The 17,145-nt window shown below is 36.4% G+C and overlaps 1 protein-coding gene across 1 annotated transcript in view; it reads right to left on the bottom strand.

The window, feature by feature from the left end:
* Positions 1-17,145, bottom strand: part of LOC126251437 (disintegrin and metalloproteinase domain-containing protein 22) — a 1,101,455-nt gene that overhangs the window by 160,774 nt on the left and 923,536 nt on the right. Inside the window, exons 11-18 of the mRNA XM_049951862.1 lie at positions 15,913-16,076; positions 12,739-12,906; positions 9,947-10,139; positions 9,744-9,855; positions 5,858-5,977; positions 5,090-5,171; positions 3,652-3,747; positions 2,063-2,249 (exon numbers count right to left, since the gene is read on the bottom strand). Of these exons, the coding sequence (XP_049807819.1) occupies positions 2,063-2,249; positions 3,652-3,747; positions 5,090-5,171; positions 5,858-5,977; positions 9,744-9,855; positions 9,947-10,139; positions 12,739-12,906; positions 15,913-16,076 (1,122 nt within the window). The remainder of the gene's footprint in view (positions 1-2,062; positions 2,250-3,651; positions 3,748-5,089; positions 5,172-5,857; positions 5,978-9,743; positions 9,856-9,946; positions 10,140-12,738; positions 12,907-15,912; positions 16,077-17,145) is intronic.

The following is a 17,145-nucleotide window of genomic DNA, read 5'->3' as shown; positions in this document are numbered from 1 at the left end:
AAGATGACAGGTCAGCAGAGCCATGGGTAATCTTTTTAGAATATAAAATGAACATTATTCACTAGTTCTGTTACAGCAGCTTCATTGCCATACAGAGCAACGAAGATTTTTTCCTCAAAAAAAAAAAAAAAAAAAAAAGAAGTGAGGACACAGTGAGGAACAGAACGTAAGCCAATTTGTGAGCTCTTCAGGGGTCAACAAAGTAAGATTATCAAGTGCATAGATTTAAATATATTATGCTTCCCTACAATAAAAAAAACCAACACTGTATATGGTGGCTACAATACTTCATTGTGACATTAAAGTTAATTTTAGTGTATTCTGAGCAAATTGTGTACCACTCAACTACAAAAACCCAATACTAGCTCTGATAATAACTCCCTTAAATATCAGATTTTTTCTACAGCCATTTTCGTGGTTGCAGCTTTATTCCATCATAATTGTGAGCCATAATGTTCATACATATTATTTTAATAGGCATTGATTTAGGATAAACACAATACTTTTTAAAAATATTTTCAGTTGGTTTTGTGCTGAAATTCAATACACATTATGTTTTATGGGTAAGAAATCTTTACAAGAAGAGTCCTTACCATGACAATCTTTAACTATAATGTTCCATCTCAGTTTCATTTCCTTGATTGTACCTTTATTCACCCTTTGAGATTTTATAACTAAATATTTTCATGCCACACCTTTTCTTGATAATTTTCCTCGATTAATTTGGTTTTCATATTGACTATTATGAGCTGTTTCTAGCTCTATGTCATCATCTCTCTAAATCCATTCTGTATCTTTATATTTCAACATCATTCTTTTCTTTTTTGCCTTTCTATAGTTCATATTATCAAGCCAATCACTTCCATTTATTAGCTGCTCAAGTGGTAAACAAGATCCTCTATGTATCTTACTTATATCATGTCAGGTTCCAATTGGAATTAACATTATGGTTAATCACTACTGGTTATTAAATGATTGATTTACTCCTTCTGTAGCAATTCTTGAGTCCATCTTTAACCCATCTAACAACTTTTACTCTTTATCTTCAGTTTATTAGAATGATCATCATTTTTGCAACTCCCCAGTGAGGCACTCACGAAATATATATATATGGAGTTTTAAACAGTCAAAAAATACATTCAAGGTAATTGTGCACTCTCCCATATCTTGATAGACAATGATAAAGTGGGCTGGATGATCTGATATTCTGAATACAAAAGACAGAGGGAAGGAGAAGAAGAGATAGAAATGTAAAGAAGGATTTCAGTAGCGCATGTAATGCTGAGCAGAGATGATAATCCTACAACATTAGGTGTTTGTGATAGCTAAACAGTTGGCCTTGAATCAAAGAATTTTAAAAATTATAAATAAACTGAAACTGAATGCCTAACAAGGTATCAGCCACAGGCAACTCTGCAGATATCATCCTACAATGCTAAAAAAACCAGTACCATCGATGAATCATCAGTAGAGTGTAAAACTGATGCTATATTATACAGTTAACATTTCAGATCAATATGACTCAATCAGTGGTATAAATTAATTTCCTCACCTGTATTGTGGCTATTTCTCTTTCTTTTTTTCTTCTTTTCCCTCTTAAACTTTTGTATTTCCTTTATTTGACTGTTTACTTTTTACTCTTCTTATTTCTGACTTGCCCACCATGCCACTACTAAATCTTCAAATTTAATATTCTGTCCTGTGCTGTCTCCCTTGAAGCAGGGTCCTGGATGCCCTCCCACTGATTTCTTTAAAACTATTAATGTGAGAGTGGGAAGTACACTGAAGCTTTTCTTGCCCACTTCATGAGTAATTAATTCATTTTGTAATCAAACAACTTCCTGAAAACTTTTGTTGTGCATAGATATATTTTCTTTAGCTTTATGTTGACTGTTGATGACACACATTTTTCAGATGTAATAGTTTTTGTAGGACGTGCTACTAACTTCAAGTTCAGTAATATTACCTGTTCTGTTCCTCACTGATACATGTACGGATTTACATGTACACATATTAATGGGTACACAAAGCAATATGTATCAGTAGAAATTGATTCACATACCGTAGGGGGTTTCCTTCTTCACCATATAAGGTTCCAAAGTATTTGTGATGCCGTTTTTTGTACCTCCAGCATGAGAGATGGTGGTAACTGTTGTGTAAAGAGGAGAAAGCGTCACCTCAAGCTGTATGGAGCAATCCGATCCACTCCATCCCATCTCACAGTAACATTTATTCACATTGGTGCAGACCTGTGAGAGAAATACATTTTTCTGAAAATGATTATGTAACTGAACTTCACTGAAAAGATTTTGAGGGCATATATGTTGAAAGATATTTCAAAATGATGAATGGTTGGATGGTAAATAATTTAACTTCTCTATGCACGGAAAAAAAATTAAAGATTCACTTTTTAGTGTAGTGTACAGTCAGTTGGGATCCCAGTGATCTAATATTTTATTGTTTATGACATCATGAATGATCTGTTACAGCTATGCACATGAGCTTATGCACCATGCATTTGAAAATAACTGAACCATTGAAATTGGCAAATAATTTGAAATAAAACATTTTACTTCAAATAAATTGACAGCATTAGTGGAAAAATTAACTCTTTTAATTGTGCAAATCTTACTGAAAACTTGTGAAGAAACGGTACCATGATTTATATTTGTCTCAGTGGAAATGGTGAAAGAAGTTTACAAACAGCACCACTTTTGTGGCCACTGCAAATGCACCAGGTTAGTGTTGCTAGGGATGAAAGAGGAGTATTTTTGGAGCACACTGTGTACAGTTGAACACAACACTGAGGAGAGTTACATTCCCATATTTTTTTGAAGGGTCATATTCATACTGCATTGAGGAATTAACAACTTATCAGTTAAGGAATTGTTCTGCGAACCAAAAATGCTCAGCTCATGCAGCTTGTTGAGATATTGCTACCATACAAGGTACAACAATGCTGCAAAGGGTGGTGAGAGGAATGCATTTAACGTATAATGTGACAAAGAGGGGAAACTGTGGTGGATTCCAAACAAAAAGACTCTTTGTTCAAGAGGTGTCCTCATACCCTGAAAGAATATACATAGTTCCAAGGTATTGGTTTTAGAAGAAATATAACTGTATTATTTTGTATGTAATAATCTACAGGATGAAATATAATTGCATCTCCTATGTGAACTACAACATATAATACATTAAACAAGTATGTGGTTTCTGCTACTGACTTTTCTTCAGCACATTTTGTGTCTTAACTCACAAAGGCTGCTACCATTCAGCAAAGAAAGTAACAAGAGAATCACAAGAGAGCATTCCTCAATGATACAACACTACCAATACAAACTTAAAATAATGTATATAAATAACTGCGACTCATTTTATTACAATGTTTCAGTGTGTAGGTCATCAGTTTAAAAACCAAAAATTTACACTATATTATCAATAAACTCATCAGCTGCACAAAAAGTGAGAGGTATGTGAAAATAAACTGAAAACAAGCGTTGTAAGACATGCATCTTTCCATATATCTCACTGAGGAATAACTTGCCAAGTATATCAAAAAGAATGCACAGAGGCTTATCATGTCAAAATGCACTAGCAGTGCAATACAGTAATTACATCTGAGATACTCCAAAGGCATGTGTTGACACTCACCCCATGTCCAGAACATTCTTCACTATGGTGATTACTTGGGCATTTATTGGGATCAATGTGGGGATACAGGCTAGTACACGTCTGATTCAGACAAATCTGTGAAATGAAGAGAGCAAAAATGTCATAATGAGCACTCACTTTACTGCACACCAGTTTGTCTAAATTACCAATGATTAGGCCATAACAGATTCCAAACAAAACACAAATTCACTAAATTGCAAGCAACCAAATTTTTTTTTGTTTGTACTGGAATTTTCATTGTATTTTGACAATTCACATACTTGCTTTCTTGAGAAAGGTTATTCAAGTAAGATTGTGACTCAGCCAAATATTGCACTGTAATGAAATGAAATCCATCTTATACCAATATTGAGAATAAACATCAGATCTTATGATTTCAGAATGGAAAGTTATTGAACAAACTTTAAAATGTTGCTAAAAATAATATTACAACCAACAACTACAGACAGTAATAATGGTTTACTCAATGTTGACATACGTTCACCTATAACGTAAGGACATGTACTGATGCAGGCAATAAAGCCGAAATAAGCTTATATACCAAAATAAAATATCAAGCAGCACACTGTTTTCCAATTCTCTGCATAATTATTATTACTATATCTGATTAATCAGCTGGAAGTTAACATGTGTCTTTTATTAATTCTTAATCTATCTCTGCACCAGGCTTTGTCTTAGTCTCTTTCTAAGTTCCAATTTCTCATAATGGTGCTGCTATAATAATAGGCATTTTAACGTTTTCTTTTGTCTTGCTGCATCATATGGCATTACTGTAGCTATACCTCATCATAAAATTATTGAGGCTCTTGTGGCCACTTGCTGATGTATTGCCCATTGTCTTTTGTCTCAGGACCTTTACCTGACATTTCTTTGATTAAAAAATGTTGGCCTAAGACCTCTAGACAAAACCAACAGGCTAGACATGAGTACTTTATCAGTTTTAATCAATAAAATATCTAGTTACATTATAATTTCAGTACCAAAAACTACATCTCAAGTGTAAGAACAAGATTTGTCAATGTGATATCTATAGTAAAGTATAGTATGCTTTTGAATGTAAGTTTAATATACAGGACAAAACATAGGAAACTACATATCAATCACTGACACGGTAACAAAATCAAATTTACAGTAATACTGAAGTTTGCCCTTGTCTTCTATAATCCTTTAGATTCCACCCCTTGGCATGAGATGTTAGGAATAATTGGGAGACCAGTACACAGACATCTATGTGGCACTTCATAATAACGGGCCCTTAAAACCTGATATATTTCAAAGTATGAACTGCATTCTTTCCAGGTTCAGCAGACCACCAGATTATTAATGACATAATACTGCTTCTTCTTGCAATATCGATTTCCATATAAATTTTATGTATCTCACTCATAAAATAAAATTTATAAAATTGTGAACTTACCAAACTTTCTCCACATGGAGTTCCATCTTTCACTAGACCCATTAAAGGAAGTCCTGGAGAGTCAATTGCACCACTTGTTGCCCTACGGAGGAATTTCATGAAAACTAGTATTTCCTTTAACACAACAAGTTAAAGGGTCTAAAATTTAAAAATAAAATATATCAGTCTTAATAACAGTGCTGTAAATATTTTCAACTGAAAACAAAATGGTATTATGATAAGAGAAATAACCAATTCTGTATGTTTGTGGGTAAAGAGGGAAAAAAGTAAAGTCATTTGAAGGAGGCAAGAACACTGTCCAAAATTTCCACATAGTTTTACAATTTATGATCTAAGAAAAAAAAAACCTTTATTATAGGTGAAACCATTATTTTTCAAGCCAACATTTAGAAAAAAAGATGCAGCCTATATTTGCACAAGAAAAGCTGCCAATCATCTACATGATGAAGTAGTATCAGTCGGCACAGTATTAATGCTGCAGAGAAAACATGAAAAGGGGCATAAAATGTTTCTGATACTGTTTCTATTTCTCTTGGTTAAGAATCTGTAGTTTTATAGGGCACAAATTTAGTCACTTATTTTATACACAGTTCTTCCACCACCTTTCAGGATTGTAGTCTATGGTTTTCATAACTTCACTTCCTTCAGTTTTTACAAAGAGTGTCCTTTTTTTAACAGAAGTGCAGTAGAAGAAGTTTAATAATTCAACATATGTGGTAGCTATTTTATCTAAACAAGAATGATGCAAAGAACATAATTGCTACTTACTTGCATTCATATTCAATTCCTTTGATGGAAATAATTGTCCTGGAGTACAGCTGGTCTAGTCCAGGTACAATGGGATATCGGTTCCCTAACTGACACTGCAGGGATCCACAGCGAACATTCCTACGGAAGTAATACATATGTAGCTTGCATTATTTAACAGCCACCTCAGAAATATCAGAAGGGTGTATGACAACAACTACATGTAAAGTTTTACACCATATATACGACTTTGCACCTTAGAGTACACCCGTTCTGACATTTACTTCTGTCACAAAGTATAAGCTGCTAAAAAATAATCTTGAAAGAACGAAAATGCAACCAAATAACTTTTTATATAATATTTTAGAACACCATCATTTTTATTTATAATTATGTTCAACTTCAAATGCAGTTTCTCATTTACTTTGTAGATTGGTATTAATTATTTTAGCAGAAAACTTTGAAACCCATGTAGAAATTATACTGACAATTTACCATAAAAATCCAAAACAATGAAAAAATCCATTAATGAGAAACTTAATATGTTAAAAAGTTCAAATAAACAACATTTCAGAATTCTGCTACGATTTCACCACAATCATTTGATAATTTATTTTTATATGTATTGACAACACTGAACACATCATTTGGAGATAGTAATGGAACTGTTCAATGCTCATCCTTTTTTTCCCCCAACTCAGGGAAGCCAATACACTATACTTTAGAACACAATCCAAAGAGATGGAAATTATAGCCTGAAGATTTTCTAGAATTTTGAGTAAATGCACACTGATGAAGCATAATGCTGACATAAAATTAACTATTTTAAGAGAAACATAATAATTTTTGTATTTCTGCTACACATCATAGTTTTGTTAATTTGTGAAGTCAAGAATATTTTGATTTAATATTATAATCATACTTATTGTTTTGCACAACTGTTCAAAAAGACAAAATTAACAGAAGACTGTATTTCTTTTCAATTTCATGAAATGTTAATCATCTGTAGTTCTTTGGTCAAGGACATAGATTATGTAGATCGTATATATCCTCATTCACTAAAGGAGTATGAATTATGTTTTGGCACAAGACAGTTGGAAGTTAGCAGTTCTTGGTAAGCATTGTGTTAGTTTGTGGAAACTGCAGAATACGGAATAAAGCAATTGTGATGAGAATGTATGTTCCTGCTTCATGATATTATTGATACACAGAATATGGACATCTCTTTGCAGCTTTAGTATTAAGGAATCATTAACCTATGACAACTGTGCCAACACAAAGAAAAACTTACAGCAAATGATGAGAAATAAGTTAAGTGCAAGGTACTTTTTGCAGATTCTCTCGCTCCCTACTTTGGGTCATTCTGTGTCAAATCAGGGACATTTTGGTGGATCCTAAGGTGACCATTTCAGAATTTAGTCATTTTGGTACATGGATACCTAAGGTACATGGATACCTACATGTCAGGCTTTCAGTAGCTGAAATTTGGAGTGATTAATAACATTGCAATTAGACTTCAGAATTTTTACTGGTTCTAAAGAGAATAGAGGCTTCAGAAGACGTTGGATATAGACAAATATTATCAAACGTATTTCAGAATGCTTTTCTTAAAATCTTATTAAAATTATGTGGCACAACTACCATAAAAGACATTTTGTTGTAAAATAACAACACTGTGATGGTGTAAGTTTTTGTCCTATTACTCTGCAACTAGTGCGAACCTAATGATCATCTTCCCACAGAATTCTCAGCATAAATAATATATAATTTATAACACCTTATTTTGTTTTTTTCTCCTACAACAAACTGGCTTTTCTTCAAAACTCTGGGCTATCTACAAAGGAAGTATTCAGATTTATATTTTCTGCTACTGTAACCAAAAAAGCTATTAAAAGTGTCTGTTATTTTGGAGCCAAATTTGGTCAGTTCGTATTTCATCTTAAATTAATTTCCTTATTTCTCTGATAATTTTTTTCCTGTAACATTTTATAATGTTCCAAACAGAACTTATCTCCCCCAAGGGACACTGTCTTACTGAAGGCACCTTCAGTGCTGGGCAGGAGGGTTTGCGTGTTTCTGATTAACCCAAGGGCTGTGCTGGCAGTAGCACAGTTTCCAGCAGGATCACCCAATCTGAAGTGGCCTTGACAGAAGAGAGAAAGAGTGTCCCACAACATACGGCAGGGAGAGCTCTACATGTGTAATGAAGCTATCTTCCGTACAGGTGTGAACATGACACAAATATTGTTCCTCCAGGTTGAGAATTGGACATGGGCTGATAACACCATACTGTAAAAAAAGGTACTGCAAAAACTTAACAGAAGCCTTGGCTATAGCAATGTCAAATCTGAGGACAATGCTTCAGCCTCGAAAAATGGAAGAAGTGGCCAACGAAATTTTAAAATGTAAGTATGATGTTGTAGGGCTACAGGAAATAAGAGGGAAAGGCTTGCTCTATGCAGCCAATATGAAACAGGGTTCATAATAAGCAGGAAAACTAGGAAAACTTTATTAGAATTTGAGCCCATAAATGAAAGAACGTGCAGATTACAACAAGAGATAAATTTAGGAATATATCAATAGTAAATGCACATAAACCAATGGAGAAAAAGGATGATATAGTAAAAGAATGGTTCTAAGCAGACCTGGGAAAAAGTATGTTGCACAGTACCTAAGAATGATTTGATGTTAGTAGTAGGATTAATGCAGAAATATGGAGGAACAAACATCAACTTGGAGTTTTTGGAAAACATTTATTGCATGATGAAAACAATGATAATTGAGCTGTAATCTGCCACCAGCACCCTGATGACGACATGTCTGTGGTCGATACCATTGCTCCTCTGATGGCCATATTGGTCGAGCCCAGTCCAGCAGCACTGCTTGTACATGCTGATGCCTCACCAGCCCATTGGAGTCTTCATTCCACTGGCTGCTCCTGTGGCTTTCCTCATCTGTTTCCAACAGTGTATTTGCATCTCACCGAATGGCTCCAGTCGGTTACCAGGTTTGCTTTCATGGACAGTAGCTGGTCACCTCTGACCCTGTAGTAGCTCCTTCTGGGACCACTCCACAGGCTGGCCATATCAGTCTGCACCACCGGCGCCACTGTTCTCTTGCAATTTCTTTTTTGTTTCATGCTTGCTCTCTGCCCACTTCTTCAAAGCCAGGCCTGAACAGACCACCAAATTTGTAGATATTGCTTTACAACATCATGTCTCAGGTTCTGGGGAAAAGGGTTGCAGCCCCTCATCTTTGGATATCATCTGCACCAATCTGAGGGAAACATCTCCCCCCCTGTGGCACCCACCAGCTCTGCAATCCCCTTCTTTGGTTGGCCCCACCAGTCACAGCTGAGGAACAGCTTGCAGGATCTTTTGGCTAGTGGCAAGTAGCTCTGCCATCTTTTTCTTAAACAGGGCGGGAGGCCTAGTAGCTGTTCAGATCCAGCCCACGTGCCAGCTGTATCCCACAGCCCATCCATTGGGGCTTCCAACCAAATCTACACTGCACCACACAACAATGCTCATCCAGCCGCTACCGGGAATGACACTTTACATTGAGTGGCCAACAATCTTTGTCGGAGTCTGCCACTTCCTCCGATCCTGGCCCTCCCAGAACTCCATGCCACTGTGCTGCTAGTGTGACTGTGTAATACTGATTGTGTACTTGTGCTAGTCTGATCAATGGACTGACATTGCTACAGACTTTGATTCTGTTGTTCGTATTTATATACGATCAGGAACAATAATTTCAGTTGTTATTCTGTTTTTTTGCAGAATTCAGCTTTGTTGTGATGCTGTAATAAAAGTATACTTAAACACAACCTAGGATCATCACTCATCAATCATGTGCATGTAGTTTGCAACAAAGGACACAAAACTAGGAATACATTATTGTGACTTACTCAGGTTCACACTTGATGTATTGGCCTGTTGTAGCATCCATTCCACAATGCCCATTGATGGAACCCTTTGAGTTGAACTGGTTGTAACACTGTTCATCTGCTGCAATCCCTCCTGTATTGAAATTATTTAGTGTTAACCAATACAAAAATATCATAATATTCTGATAAAAAGAGTTCTATATTCAAAACAGATAACATTTTACCATATCCCCAGATGAGTTCACACTGAATATTCAGTGTGGGGCACACTCCATTAAAACAATATCCCTTGTTCCCACACGGTGTGCCATTCTTCTTGTGGATGTCAGGAGGACACTCGCCACTTTGACCAGTACAGTGCTCAGGTAGATCACACTCATTTGTTGCATCACGACAAAGGACACCTCTTGACAAAAGCTGCAGAAAGAAACAAAAATCATAGATGCACTTTTAATTTAATAGGTGTCCTTTTAAGTACAACAACAACAAGAAATAAAAAATTGGTTGTATAACATAGTGATATAAACTTGTACTTTGTGGGTAGGTTCTAGATTGATATGACATGGCGTAGGTTAGTCCAGTTCACAATATTTCTTCAATTAAGGGTGATTTCTTTCATTTGTTTTTCCACATATTTGGTAAAATTATCTGATTATTCTGTTTACAAATAGGATTCATACAACCTACACATTAATAGGGCACACAATCAGTATCAGCTATGTTCTTGCTTTTTGATTTCTTACCTCTTTGATTGAAGACTGTGTGCTCAAATATGTTATAAAAATGAAGGCTATATCCTAAAAATGTGATCAACATACAAGGATCTCAGTTGTAGAATTTCACAGAGAAGTATTCTGGGGCCTTTGTTGTTTCTTCTATATATCAATGATCTAATGCAGCCACAAAGCTCAAAGTAAGTGAACTGTGCTGATGGCACATCTTTTATTATCTGGGTCTGACCATAGAATATCTTACCATGAAGAAATACATCTAAAAACAAAGATGATGTGACTTACCGCACGAAAGCGCTGGCAGGTCGATAGACACACAAACAAACACAAACACACACACAAAATTCAAGCTTTCGCAACAAACTGTTGCCTCATCAGGAAAGAGGGAAGGAGAGGGAAAGACGAAAGGATGTGGGTTTTAGGGGAGAGGGTAAGGAGTCATTCCAATCCCGGGAGCGGAAAGACTTACCTTAGGGGGAAAAAAGGAAAAAAGGACGGGTATACACTCGCGCACACACACACATATCCATCCACACATATACAGACACAAGCAGGCCCCTTGTCTGCACACTCGCGCACACACACACATATCCATCCACACATATACAGACACAAGCAGGCCCCTTGTCTGCTTGTGTCTGTATATGTGTGGATGGATATGTGTGTGTGTGCGCGAGTGTATACCCGTCCTTTTTTCCCCCTAAGGTAAGTCTTTCCGCTCCCGGGATTGGAATGACTCCTTACCCTCTCCCCTAAAACCCACATCCTTTCGTCTTTCCCTCTCCTTCCCTCTTTCCTGATGAGGCAACAGTTTGTTGCGAAAGCTTGAATTTTGTGTGTGTGTTTGTGTTTGTTTGTGTGTCTATCGACCCGCCAGCGCTTTCGTTCGGTAAGTCACATCATCTTTGTTTTTAGATATATTTTTCCCATGTGGAATGTTTCCCTCTATTATATTGTTACCATGAAGAAACTTACATTAAATTAGGATAGGAAAGCTATCAGGAAGATTTTATTAAATTATAATCAACCTCAAGTCAACATAAATATCAAATCACTGTCTTTGGTTGAAACATCTGACAAGCATAAATTTCTAGCTACTGTGACAGAGAAGTAACATACATGGAAAGAGTATATAACATGCATCCATAAAAAGATTAACTGCAACATATACTTACTGAAATATCTTGCAGCTATAATAACTCCTTCCAACTTCAAACAAATCTGCTATGGATTACCCCACTCACAACTGTAATATGGTGTGACATTTGGGATGGTGAGCCTGCAGTCTACATGACAGGCTATTCAGGCTATAGTAACAGCTGGTTACAAAAATTATAAAAATATGTAAACACCAATCCTGTGGGCACAATTTCATAAAGTATGATTTACGAAGTATTCACTTCGCGTGTTGTTAAGAGAATGATATTTTTCAAAGAGAATGGAGGAAATAGCATAATGAAAAGAGTCATTCAACATAACAACATGTGAACCAAAGGTGATTATCATATGATTCTGAGTGATATAAGACCTATTAATCACTCTGAACTCTTTAGTTACTCTATGTGGAAGAAAACTGCATTGAGCTATCTAACTTGGTTGGTAATTTAGCCATGGAATTAGGCATATTTTGTTTTTACATTGAGTTTTAATGTGGTTCTGAGCCATAAAAGAAACCAAAGTTCATAGAGAAGGAGCTACGAACATTTTTTCGAAGCTCCAGGGATTGGGCCTAAATGGCTACTTCAGGTAAGCTGATATTCAATACTCAGAATTACACTTATCATACAGTAGAGGATTTTAATAGTGTGTTCAATTTGATCCCACAAACTGCCTCCATGCTACATAAACCACATTTGATCCACCATTATTTCCCATGGCAGGTGGTATATCAATTACAGAGCTTATACAGGGTGGTCAGAATCAGTCAGAAAGGCTTGTAAGGATGTTGCAGGGGAGGTTGTGCAGAGAAATCATTGTTAAGAAAAAATTTGATACATTGCACTATTTCCGAGCTATTTGCAACTGTAGTTACCCAACACACGCTTCACAGAAGTGAGCCGATTACACATTTATTGCTCTATCAGCAGGACAGTAAAGAAATCCAGACTGTTGGATGTCTGTGTTGAGCCACATGGTACCCTTGCAATTACTGCCTCGGTATACCATTGCCCATAAAAAGTAAATAAGGTAACAGTTCTGGTCTAGCATACAGTTTTGAATAGCCTGGAAATTACAGCTCATGTGTTTTGCATTAGCAATACCAGAGACATTAGATGTTCACTTACCCTGCAGTTGGTACAGCATGGGCCTGTGGCACAGTCAGCCTCTTTGGTGAGCTTGCAGGTGATAGGATCACAACACGGATCATGCTGGTGGCACTCGTCGATTGTGCCACAGTCACAGTCTTCACCCTCTTCGACTAGCCCATTGCCACAGGTTCTTCGCACCTCCAGCTGTTATGTTGTCAATAACATGAAACAAAAAATACAAGTTTGCTGTAATTTCTGAACTGGTCCCTTGCAGAAGAATGCTAACATATCAGAAAAAAGAGATGTTCAATGATCAGAATTTGTTGAAATGTGATATAGTTATGAATTTGTAATTAATGTCTACAGATGAACAACCTGTTCACTTAAAGCAAATAATGTATACTATTGTCTGTGCATCTTGGGTTTGTAGTATTTAAACAGGAGAAACTGAATAACCAACTGTTATATTTTTAAGCTTCTAAGGAGAAACAATACTCCAGAGTGGTAGTAGGCATCCATGGTTTATCAAAAGTGATTACTACACTGTCCAGCCAGATTAATGTGCCTACCTGTCAAAAGCCTGAATATGTTTGCCAACAATAGATTCATACTTGGGTTGATCCACCGTGCCTTCCAGGTTTACAAGATCACCCAAGGAATGCCATGAAAACATTCCTCAGACCATAACACTCCCTCCACTGGCCTGGACCCTTCTATGATTATTCCACGGTGATTACTTTCAGCTGTTTAAAGACATACACACCAATGGCCATGTGTTTGATAGATCATAAAATATGGGTCATCTGAAAAGGTATCCTGTTGCCACTTAGTGGAAGTCCAGTTACAATATTAGCATGTGAATTCCAATTCCAGCCTTCATAGCTGATGAACAGCAGTCAGCATGAGTGCATGAAGCAGGCACTCTGCTGCAGAGGCCCATATGCAAACAACATTTGCTGGATAGACATTAGGAGACACTTTTCGTAGCCCCTGGATTCATCTGAGTAGTCAGTTGCTCAACAGTTGCAAGCCTATTCGCCTGTACACGTCTCTGCAGCCGTCGTTCACCCCTCTAATCAATGGCCTGGGGCCGTGGTGCACCACAGTAGCCTCAGCACCGGTTTTGGATAGAGCCATTTTGTCATGCACATTATACATTAACCGTGGCAGCACATGAACAGTTTGGAAACTTAGCCATTTTGGAAATGCTTCCACCCTTGGCCCGAGAGGCAATGATCATCTCTTTTGGATATCAGATAGATCACTCAATTTCTGCATTATGCCTACCACTGTATTCCGCATCCCCTGACACGCTTTATATATCCTCCATTGCTAGTGATGCCATCTGCTGTCTGTGACTGGGTATTGCACACTGAAGTCAAACATAGACGGTGGTCACATTGATATGATTGCACTGTGTATATTCGTTGTGCTACATTTTAAGTATTCTGAGCAGGAAAGAGTGATGAACCAGTTTGTGACATATCATATCTTTTTTCCTCACATCGATACAAATTGCAACAGTAACTATGAGAAAATGATGAGGCCTAGAAAGTGTGTGTCATGTTTTGTTATCTTTTATCTGATAACCATAAAGAAACTGTTTTACATGTGATATGGCAGCTTAATTAAAAGAATTAGCATGAAGTTAAATCTACCACACTGGAGGAACTACATATATTTATTGTGGAAAAACATACTCATAATTTGACAGTTTGGAAAACTGCTGATAAGGTTACACTGATTGCAATAACAGAAAACAATGGTTACGAAATCTGTGCCCCAACTGACTTTAACAGACCAAAAGAAAATCTGCTTTCAACAGTTCTCTATTTCCATGTTTTTTTTCTGCTTTCAACAGTTCTCTATTTCCATGTTTTCGTTTTTTTTTTTTTTTTTTTTCAGATCATTTGCTGAAAAAGGCTTTCTTTGCCCTCCCTCAATCTGAATCTCTTGTCTTTCTTCTGCAATATTAATTTGTAAACAGAAAAATTTCTTTTCATGCGTTCCAATGAGACTGCTACAGTTCTCTTTTTTACTGCTGTTTATCTGGTCCCTTTACTGTCTTATTTCTATTCTGAAATTTTCTTTCAATATATATGCCACTTCTTTAGCACACAAGTTAAATAAAAGTCACCCCGCATTACACACTTCTAGACAAAAGTTATCCTCCTTGAAACCTCAACAGGATCTAAAAAGGAGCATTAAAACCTATTATTCAAACAGAAGAACAAACGCGCTTTTTGCCAAAAAATAATAATTTCACAGGAAGGCTACACAAGTCTCTGATACAATTGTGCCTAGTAAAAGCTCTGTCGTTTTCAAGCCTGCTTTCAGGTTAAGGACACATTTGTCTTTTTTGGCTTCGCTACGCTGAAATGTACAGTAAGACAACAATACTATGGATTAGAAGCAAGAGAGAATATGGGACATAGCATCTAATAAATTAAATAGTGTCCTTTCAGACTTTTATGGTGAAACTGAGCATCTGAGTTTGCACTCAAGTTTTCTTTTGACAATATTTTGATAATTCTCTAGATCTATAGTACCTTGGATTATAGATCTTTAACTAGATTCAAATAACACCACAAGGTAGAGAGCAGCTAGCCAATAATAATAATTTGGGTGTTTTCGGTTGCAACACCATCAAGTTGGAATTGCTCATTTTAGCTTGGGTTAAAAATAAGAGAACCTTAGCAAACAATCTATATAGCCTGTGATGATCTCCCCCATACTAAGACATGAAATTTTATGTAACAATCAGTGACAATGGCACAATGACAAACATAAAATACCAGAAACCATTTCAAAAGAAAATACCAACTGTGAAACCTGCAACATACAATCATGTTGTACAATATTGCAATCTGCAATGTTTTTTTGTTCCACTGGTTGATGTTTTTAACAAATGTTTTATTTTTTTATTTTCTAAATTATTTAACACAAGTCAGCATCTGTTTCTATGTTCATGGTGCTACACATACTCTAAATTAGTATTCAAAAGTGTTGTAACATGGACATTAGAACACAAATGAACGTGGCTCAAAAAGGAATGTAATATCACAAGGGAAAGCCAAATATTTGAAAAGAAAGAAAGAAAAGTGATACAAAAATGCTGCACTCTGTGTCGTAAATCAATAGCCCTTGACAGTGCAGCAGTTACAATCTGCAGCTGACAGCGGTGGAAGCATTTGGGGAGAGGACACTGACCTCATTGGGCTTGTTGAGCAAACAGATGCCATGCCCTATCCGCAGGGCATCGATGTAGTCAGACAGGCTGCACTCTGAGAACTTGTAGGGCTGCACATTGTCCTGGCCCACAATGGACTGCGCCATGATGCAGCCATGCCAGTCTCGACAAAAGCACTCCTCTCCTGTAACATTACAATGTCCAGTCAAATATAAATGAGAATACTGTAATAAACCCTTATTGAATCAAAATGATTGAGAAGTACATGGGATTGCATTCCACCACCATCCTAAACACTTAAAAAGCCTTGATCTGGCTGATTCTCTTTGAAATGCAAATAATTTCACTCACTTAGGTGAATCAGGCTCTCCAAATCATGCATTGAACATTATTTTATGAATCTGTTAACTCTCTCCTGCATGAATATTTTACCAGCTCCACAAAGTCTCCACTTGTGTCATCCACTTCTATCGTCTCAACACACTGCTATCCAACTCTGCACCTACATACACACTACATTGTCTCTCACTCTCATTAATGAAATAGACTCTGAATACATCCCTTCTATCAGATATAACCTCTATACTTGTTACACTCCTAAGATTCATGTTTTCCAACAGCAACAAAATAATATCATACCCTACTCAACACACATCCATTTGCTCTGCTAGTATCCCAAATTCTATGCTGCTAATAACTTCTCATCTGTCACTCTCACAAATGATTCTTTCCTGTTATGGGTTCCTCCTATGCAATGCAGTGAAGACCTTAATTTTATCATACTCACAGCTTCATTAGCATTACTTTAAAACACAAAGGTAATTTTAAACTGTCTAAGGAACCCCTTCAGTAACTGAAATTAGTGAAAATGTTTAAAATCTTTTCCATTTACTGCTCATTTGGCTGAAGAACAGAAAATTATCCTTTTACCAGCCCACACTTAACCTTGAGTAATGAAGGAGTGATTTTACAATAAAAATTAACTTTAATTTACTCAGTACCTAATATTTGGCTTCTTAGGTTGTCAGGTGACAACAAATGTCACAACTATAGCTAGTGCACCATGGGACAGACATATATAAGAGACTATTCAGAAGTTATAATACCAAAAAGGCACACTTGACCTCAGATATAGAAATCATACAAAAATATATTGTTTTATTATACAGATGTAGTTGATTTTACTGTTGTAATTATCTGGTTGTCTTGAAATGTGTCAACTAGATAACTGACACAAAGAAGCCAATTTTGTA

The sequence above is a fragment of the Schistocerca nitens genome, chromosome 4 (assembly GCF_023898315.1).
Source record: "Schistocerca nitens isolate TAMUIC-IGC-003100 chromosome 4, iqSchNite1.1, whole genome shotgun sequence".
Lineage (NCBI taxonomy): Eukaryota > Metazoa > Arthropoda > Insecta > Orthoptera > Acrididae > Schistocerca > Schistocerca nitens.
Note: the sequence above shows the minus strand (reverse complement) of the source record. Positions and strands in the feature narration are given on the sequence as shown.